Source organism: Rhyacophila brunnea, unplaced genomic scaffold, assembly GCF_057557595.1.
Source record: "Rhyacophila brunnea isolate RB1 unplaced genomic scaffold, BYU_Rbru_1.0 scaffold_16, whole genome shotgun sequence".
Lineage (NCBI taxonomy): Eukaryota > Metazoa > Arthropoda > Insecta > Trichoptera > Rhyacophilidae > Rhyacophila > Rhyacophila brunnea.
In genome coordinates, this window is record NW_028232816.1 from 18,990,833 (window position 1) to 19,000,527 (window position 9,695).

Below are 9,695 nucleotides of genomic sequence, written 5' to 3' on the forward strand. Positions count from 1 at the left end.
TCTGTATCTATTGAGTCAATCACTTAAGCGAAGGAAAGCTATTAGAAGCCCGCTATCGAGATGTAACTGAATGTTCTTTGTAACATCGTCTCTCATGACCCGTAATTGATTTTTCATTGTCTGGTAACAATAACACTGGGGATTAAGAGGTAGGTGAAGAGATAAGGAGTGGAATGGGAATATAAATGGCCCAACCACCTATAATAAATTTAAAAAAAAACATCTGGAGAGTAGTTTAGTAACTACACACATTGGTAAAAATGTTAAAAAAATGTAGATTAATGTAGGTACCTAGAGATTCACAAATGTCAAAGTTAAATAATGTGTGTGCACAAATGAAGAAAACGCGTGCATAAACGAACGCAGTCAAAAAAAATTGGGTGATCCAACGTTTAGCTGGAACACCCAATTTGAAATTGGAATTTTTCGGTTATTATAGGTGCACAAACGAAAAAAAATCGTCCACAAACGTGCACTAATTTTGCACAAACGAACGCACCCAAAAAGTCAGAGTTTTAACATTGGGTGTTCCAGGTAAATGGATCTTATTTTAGTTATCTTTTCAGTACGTATTATGTACTATATTTTTTCAACGTTGTTGTACTAATCAACATAGAAAAAATGGCAACATTTCGATGAACTGTCAAAATATTATCTGTATATCTATGATAATGTCAAAAGCCGAGACTAGCGTTTATTATATTGTTTCAGACTGTTGTTTATAAAGTTTATAAATTTATTTGAGTTTATATTTGTAGGAGAATCTTGTTTTTAATTGAAATCAAATGATATCGCCATCGAGTCATTTCAAGAATGCGACTTCGAGTAACAAAGTGCCGCCGTCGCTACGCTTTGATAATTGCTATTTTAAATATTACAATAATATGTATCCTGTGGAGACTTTACTACCCATGGCAAGAGAAACCGATAACACCAATAACTATGATGCCGCCAGCTCAACCGAGCAAGGTTCCCAACAGACATATAACGAAAATGATAACAATAGTCATGAGACAATTTGAAAGTTTTGAAAATGACGTAGCTTTGACTTTACAGTCTATTTTATCGCTGATACCCAATATACAAATTGTAATAATCTCCGAAAACCCGCCGTATCCTACGTTTGAATTTACAGTTCCTAATACAACACTGAAAAATGTAAAAGTTGTAAATTTGGAGGTTAATCTACTAGCAAACTCGAGAGAGTTGGATCCTTTGACATATATAAAGACGAAGTATGTTCTGTTCATTCCTGATTCTATGCGGATATCTTCCCGACAAAATATACAGCAGATGCTGACCTTAATATCGAAGAAAACCAAAACAAATGTTGCCGTTCCGTTTTCGAGTACAAAATTTCTCAGCTGTCAAAAGATTGACTTGAATCTCCGCGAATGGTCACTGAGATATGAGCAGATAAAGATTGACTCCGGTTGTGATGGTATATCTGGAAAACATGCTCTGTTGATACCGACCGATATACTGAGGCTCCTTCCCCGCCCATTCATGTTGCCTTTTCCAGAGTCACTTTATCTTCAGATGTTACCGAGAAAAATAAAGGTTGGTCAATGTCATATCACATATCTATTGCTCTCATTACGCTGAGAGATTTTTACTTTATACGTAAACAAGTAATTGACACATTCGAAGATATTGCATGCAATATTATTTCTATTTTTCAATTGTATGTGTGGATCATAAGTTCAACTGAGCAGTAAATTTCGCAAAAAAAAATGGGCCCAAATATTCTGCTTTTTCGTTGCATAGATAAATGGACTTGTCAAATCAATATGCTCCAAAAAAAGTACCTACTTAATAAGGAAGTAATTATTTTTTTAATCCCGTTGCCGTGTTGGTCTCACAGTTAATCGAGGTTCTTAAATCATAGATATCTCACTTATTATTATGTATATTATAAACATCTACTTTTAGATATTTGTAGGTAGAATACTTATGCATAAAAATAAAATGTATAAGTAGGTAGTTGAACTGAATGTTTTCTATGTAAAATTAATCACATTTCAAAAGTCTGATTGATATTTTGATATTACGTGATTCCGAATATTCAGAAAGTGGTAAGGCTATGTAAAAAGATATACGTTAGAGCAGAGGTTTGTCAAGTTTGTCCCGCGTGACTTTTTGATGTGTCCCGCAGGATTTATGTCAAATCTGTGTTGTTTTTTATTCTTCATATCAATATTAAAAATTACCTTTAAAATTAAATATCCTCTGGCAAGAATGAATGGTCATACACTTTGATATTTGTGTATGCTGATGTGCGAAGTGAGGGTTTCAGAGAGAAAGATTCGACTTTTTCAACAACAATTCGATGTTGGAAATTTTTATCATTTGGAAGCATGTCAAACTCTTTTAAATGAATCTACCAAGGCTTCCAGTATTCTGCGATCAGAAAAATACTCCAGGATAATTCAACGTGTGTTAGATGAGTTTTCTAAGCGCTTCTTTGATTTTAAGAAACATCAAATGAATTTTAATATTTTCCAAGATCCCTTTTCATGTAACCCGGACACCGTTCTCGTAAATATGTAGTTTGAATTAATAGATTTGCAAGAGAAAGTGGAAGCAAAAACATTTTATAGTGATAAGAATTTAATTGAATTCTACAAAGGACTTTCACTTAAGGTATACCCAAATATACTATAAGGCACTTTTATTGAAAAAAGGTCAACTACCGGTACATTTACCGGCTCAATTTACCGAGAGTATACCGCAGAGAAACGTCAGATTTTTTTATTCAATACTTGAAAGCATCTAAGCGACACTTTTTGAGCATAGACAATCATTGAAAAATTGCTATTATATGGCTTAATCGCTATTATAAGCGTAGACAATAAGAACAAATATAAAAATCTTTTACAATGAATAAAATTCAAACATTTTCAATTACCTTATAAAATTCGCCGTTTTCAAAAATCAGTATAGCATATTAGAGTTCGCCAATGCATTTCATAAAATTTAAATAATTATAAAGTAACCTTTGACACAAAGACACTCGTGCTTAAACCTTCGTATAAAAACGCTCTAAATAGGTAGGTAAGTATGCGAAAATAAGGAACATTTTTCAAAATAACGTTATAGATAACAATATTTTTTATATAAAATTTAGCCGTGTTAACTAAATGATATTGTTATTATTTCAGATAATTCTGACTCAAATTTAATCAATAAAATAAAAAATACGAGTGAAAATGGCTTGAATGGCTCTTATTTACTCTTTGATTAGTGATTGTTTTTATAAGATAATAATATTTATCCATAGTCAGTATTCCGTATTTATTTTGTATTCATTTAATTAAATGTATAATAAATAAAACAGGCTCCAGTTTATGATATTTAACATTTCGCTTCCACAAACAAATGGCCCGGTCAAATAGCCTCGATAAAACGGCTCACACTGATTGAAATTAAACGTCACTGGTTTTCACACCCACGGTGGCCGCGCGGCTTAAGCGTTGGACTATCACGCCGTGGGTCCCAGGTTCGAATCCTGGGTCTGGCAAGTACACATATTGTTTTTCAATTTGTGTGTGAGTCAGGGTATGGCCCTAATAGGTTGAGCAAGTGGCTGACATCCATTTCTCGTAAAAAACCAAATCTGTTAATACAAACCTCTACTCTGTGGAGGCCCATGTGATCCTATTAGGACCGGACATGGTCGAGAGAGGTTTTCATTAAAATGCCACTTTTCCTACTTAAAACTTACCTTTCGGCATAATATACCTATCATAAATATTCATGAAGCGTGTTATCTGTCATATTAAATATTATACCAAACTAACCTCGTATTTTTTTTTAATCTTATTTTTCTCGGTTATGCGTTAATACGGAATACTGACTATGGATATAAATATTACAATCTTATAAGAACAATCACTAATCAAAGAGTAAATACAAGCCATCCAAGCCATTATCACTCGTATTTCTTATTTTATTGATCAAATTTGAGTCGGAATTATCTGAAATTATAACAATGTCGTTTAGTTAACATGGCTCAATTTTATATATAAAATATTGTTATCTATAACGTTATTTTGAAAAATGTTCCTTATTTTCGCATACCTACTTACCTATTTAGAGCATTTTTATATGAAGGTTTAAGGCTCGCACAAACCAACGCGAATATTCACCAAGTACCCCGTCAAAATATCCCGAAAAAAGGACCCGCCATCGGTACGGAAGGTCCGGTCAAAAGAGTCTCAAAAAAAGCCAATGCCGCTGTATGCTCCCTACTTACCTGTTGTTAATGAACAAACGTAACATTTATTCACGCAGGGGATCAAAAGATACAATGAAAGCCATCAATTTGTCATATATTTGGCTATTTTTTGAGACTCTTTTGACCGAACATATCGATGCGGGTGCTTTTTTCGGGTTATTTTGACGTGGTAAATGCGAATGGATGGCAGTGTCGGAGACAAATAATTGTATCAATGATAATATAAAATTATTGATATATTATTTGAATGCTCGATACCGAAACGTCAAACAATCGCAGCGCTCCATATTGAACTTTGTAAGATAATAACTTAATTCCCTTCCGAAATCTGAACGTCGCATGCTCTTTCCCGTAAGCCAATACGAGCTTGATTGGCGAATAATTCGCTTTGGTGTGTGCACGAATGTCTTAGGTTACTTTATAATTATTTAAATTTTATGAAATGCATTGGCAAACTCTATTATGCTATACTGATTTTTGAAAATGGCGAATTTTATTAATTTAAAATGGTTGAATTTTATACTAACTTACATTGTAAATGATTTTCATATTTGTACTTATTGTCTACGCTTATAATAGCGTTTTCGCCATATAATAGCGGTTTTTTCGATGATTGTCTATGCTCAAAAAATCTCGCTTAGATGCTTTCAAGTATTGAAGAAAGAAATCTGACGTTTATCTAGGGTGTATGGTCGTAATATAGAGCCCATTTACCTTACCTACTTTTTATGTAACCTTGATACAATTAAATAAAAATCTCAAATCTTGTTACTTACTTATATTATTATTTGCTGTTTTAACTTGCAGGTTTCTGTGATTCCTGACACGTCTTTCTCTGACGGAAGAGCACTGTTCCGTTCGCAGCAGTACAAACAACACATAAGAATGCTCGAGGGCAACAGACGGATGACGATGTATCAAGCTGTGGGCATCAAGAAAGTCACCAGGGAAAGTGGCAGCATAGAATGGCATGGCTGCACAAGGGACTCAGAAGTAAGTGTACCTAATTGTATGATTAGGATTACTTCTTTATTTGGTTTGATATTGAGGTTTGATACTTAGGTCAATAATTGTTATAAAGCAATCATTATTCGTAGGATGTTTATCACACTTGAATGGTCAAAGACATAGCTTATAATAAGTATCTTTAGAATTATCTTCAAATGTGTTAATCTTGCCCAGTTTTTGAATAATAAAATGCCTAATTCTTGTCAAATTTGGGATCACAGAGATTATCAATATAATTTTTTATCGTAAATATTTCACTATAATAATGTCGATATAAATTATACTGATGGTTTTTTAAGTGCGTTTAAAAATTAATAAACGTAAAAAGTCTTAACACCACTGCACATTTATGTACTGAAATATGACTATATTCTAAAACATTAGAGCGAGAGGTTTAAAAGAGTACTATTTTATGTAATAAAAATACTTTATGCAGTCATCAAATGTTTAAAATAAATATAAAGGATAATAAGGCTTCAAAATGATATAAATAGATTATCTACAACGTTTAAGGTATGTCCAGGATCATGCTTTGAAAATAGAACAAAAGCTCCATTTTGACCAACGCTGAGCATGTCCCCCCTTAAGCCCTGCCCAAACTTTTTCTGATAATCTTTTACTCATTCATTTTTTTTATATCTCAATACTTCATTCAGTTATTTCATAGTTTTTTAATAATTATATCTTTTGGTGTTTACGTGTGATTGAACTGACTAGATCGTTTTTATTCCAACAGCGCTGCTTTCCTCCGGTGGTTGGCAAGCCGTCATTCTTAACGATCGGCCGTTGGACTCCTCCGTGTTGTCTGGCCCATCTACGACGTACCTTGCGTCACACTCTCACAGTTCTTCAGCAATCCGGTGCTAGGTGCTGGCTCGAGGGCGCCACACTGCTTGGAGCAGTCCGAAAGTAATAAAGCCAATTTCATGATTTTACAGTAAAAGTAACACACAAATCACATTTACATCTGTATCTGATTAAAGATATTGAAGAAAAATCTTATATTAAGTTAGTCTTAAACTATGAAAGTGACACAGAAAAAATGTTTACTAAGACTAGTGATTATAGTTTAATGCAAGTTATTTTGTATTGCGAGTTAATGTGTAGATAACTTCACACTTGCGCCCCAAAACACATTTGCTAATACAACATTGAGATAAACATATCTTAGTTTTATAATAATGAACATTAATCATTATTATAAAGAGAAACAATCGCATAAAATCATAAATAGCACAACCTAAGTAAGTAACTAAAGCAAAACAGTCGACAGGAAGCCACCGTTTTCATTTTGTTGTAGAATATTATTTTTTCTTTAGTTACTAGTTATTTAACTATACCATAAACATTCTGTAATCTCTATCAAATGGTGTAATACAAAATGTTGTATCATTCAGTCCAATATAGTAGTACATAGTTCAAACTTTTTGGTTCCGATACTCGAAGCTGTTAATAACATTTTGTCTTTAAATGTTACAGAGGTGACATATTACCGTGGGCTGCAAACTTGGAGATAGGCATTCACGAATCTGACATACCGCGCGTCCAATGGTTGGTGAGAGCGTCGAATCGTGGAGGAGCCCAGGACCCTCAAGGATTCCTCTGGGAGAAAGCGACTCAGGGAGATTATTATAGAGTTTTATTCAGCAAGAGAAATAAACTTCACGTTAATATTCTTCCCTTCCGACAGAAAAACGGCACGATGACTAAAGAGACATGGTTTGTCGAATATCAATCTGACTTTCCTGATCATTTTCTGCACCCCATGTCGAGTATTGAATTCTCCGGTAAGCAGTTACCGTGTCCTAATAACGTAAGAGATTTTTTGGAACTGAAGTTTGGTAAAGGGATAGTGGAACAAACAGTGCGTCCCGGTACAAATATACCTCATCCGTAAATTTTGACGAATGTATAATGTTGTAGCCAAATAATATTCATTGTTATATTATGTTGTTTCTTCTTTTAAGTGTCTCAGCTGTGTACTAACTATATACACAGTACAGTATATTATTATCTTTTATATATCCCGACCCTTCATTAAAAAAGAATGGTCCAAATGATTATTGTTAATAGTCAATGGTGAATATTGCCTGTCGGAGGGAGGTAAGCGGTGGCTAACCGACAAAAAGTACACACTTGGACAGTCGATAGTTATTGGATACAAAACTGTATTGTGTTTAATTTTCGGTATTCTACTGAATGATATATTAAAAGTAGCTCTCTACCTGTGTATTTTTTATGTGTCTACGTTTACACTAAATAATGTAGTATTTTTTTAATAACCAGTGATTTATTTTATTTTATATTATAATTTTATTTTTCATTTTAAATAATTACAGCTGAGGTTCAAACCAAACATTTACAACAGAAGAACAAAACCTTCATGGCAGACTGTTCATATAACTCTCTTTGTAAAACCAGTTTCATTTTCTGGTTTCGTGGCAAGCTGTATTTTGATCGCCTAGTTTTTCCATAATTATGGTGCGGATATAATTTTGTTCTGATGTTTTATGATGGTGTCTTCCATACATTTTTAACTCATCAATTATGCTTATAATCCAGATTATATTGAGATTACATATAATAGGGTTACTGCTAAAAGTTGGTAAGTCTCGGAATCGTGTTATGAAGTAATTGCAGTTTGAAGCCCTTAATGACATGCCCTTAAAATCAAGCATTAAGCTATGGCCTTCATTTTTTTTTGTAGCATACATAATTATAATATATATACATAATCTGTTGTTAAGTCTAAATACCTAAATTATCGATTTACCAACTTTTGGCAGCGACCCCACGATATATATTATATAACTGTGAGTGATTTAAATAATCCGCTGAATAAATGTTGATTTGAATTATTTGTTGTATTGAATACATTTTCTTTGATGTTGAATCTTCGCTACTGGCATTTATAAAGTAATCCCCCGGTAAGACGTCTTTGTTACTGCTGATAGCAGTTAACAGGTGATAGCAGATTAATTTACCTATTATTAAATATAAATTTCGCCATTTTAACAGTGGGATGAGAAGGTCTGAATTAAATACTTTCTTATATGGTTTCAAATGGCCTTTCTGTAGTTAGAAAAGATCGTATAGGTAATCTAAAGGGAAAACTAGCCTAGAATTAAGATATGTTTATAAAATACCTATACTGAATTTAAATACCTACCCTGTATGCATAGATAGATAGAAAAATATTTTATTTTTCTGTTTAATTTGCAATGTTATCTTTCCATTAAAATCTGTGATTCTTATTTGTAACTACATAATGACTTATTTATTAGAAATTAATCAACTCGATTAGAAATATTAATTTTTTATTTGATATTTCTGAATAGATTTTATGCAACTCATTATGTGTGGCGTCTAATTACAAAAAGCGATAGGTCCACAATTCGATATTTGCGCAAAACAACGTTTTTATGTTTCAAGCTTCAATTATTTGTTTTAACGTGAGATTATTTTTCCCGTTGTATTATATGTCGAAATTAAAACCAAATGGCAATTTTTTTCATCCGATAAACTCTTAAATGTAATAAATATAGGGAAAATAAAATTGGTCGTAGCGCTACTTGTACAACACTTTTTAATTGTTTTCGCATAAGGCACATACTTCCGTGGCACTGTCATGAGTTTACCGGATGCTACAGCATGGGAAAAGCCATTTGCAATATTGAAGTTCCCTTATTGGTTGACTTAAACATGGGCGAATTGAACCAAGCTTTAAATAATATGAAACACGGACATGGCACTTGTTGTAATAAATCGAGACTTAAAATATTTTCTTTTGTAGGGTTTTGGAATTTATAGATCAATACATATTGTGTAAAATTACACAAAGAATAGGTGCATATTTTTTTCTCGATTTTGACCAAATGTGGACTTATTGCTTTTTGGAATTAGACGCCTCATGTATTAAATGAAGACTGAATTAATATTATTTAAAGACAGATGATCTCAATACAAAATACAAATTTATTATTATTACAAAATAGTTTGTTTAATTTTTTAGTAAACCAACTTATTGGTGCATAAATAATTTGTTTAATTTATTGTATATTACAATTATTAATTTAAACTTTAGTATAGGACCTACCCTCTTTGTTACTTTAAGATTTTTTTAGATTATTTAATTATACACTTTATTTCATATATTTTTTAACTTATTCCTATTTTACAATTTTCGCTTTAGACATTATTTTCTAGTCTTGAAACATTATCATTATTTTAAACAGTATTATTATATAATTATACAATTTGTTGAATAGGAATCAATGACCTAACTACCTGCTTTCATTTTTTTATAAGCTAATAACTATAATTGTCATTTTTCAACAAAAATATTACAGTTAATTAGTGACATCCTCACCTCAGGTTTGCAAACAACCTTTTATAGGACTGCTTTTTTGTGTAGTTTATAACTAGTGGCCGTTTTATAAACTATGCATTT

At 32.4% G+C, this 9,695-nt stretch overlaps 1 protein-coding gene across 1 annotated transcript; it reads left to right on the forward strand.

Annotated features, from left to right (window-relative positions):
• The first annotated feature begins 911 nt into the window (after positions 1-911).
• LOC147074492 (ribitol 5-phosphate transferase FKRP) lies at positions 912-7,267 on the forward strand. Its single transcript, XM_085943967.1, is given in 5 exon segments — positions 912-976; positions 978-1,560; positions 5,045-5,230; positions 5,982-6,154; positions 6,725-7,267. Coding segments are annotated over 5 exon segments (1,425 nt in total). The 3' UTR covers positions 7,143-7,267.
• The last annotated feature ends 2,428 nt before the right edge of the window (positions 7,268-9,695 follow it).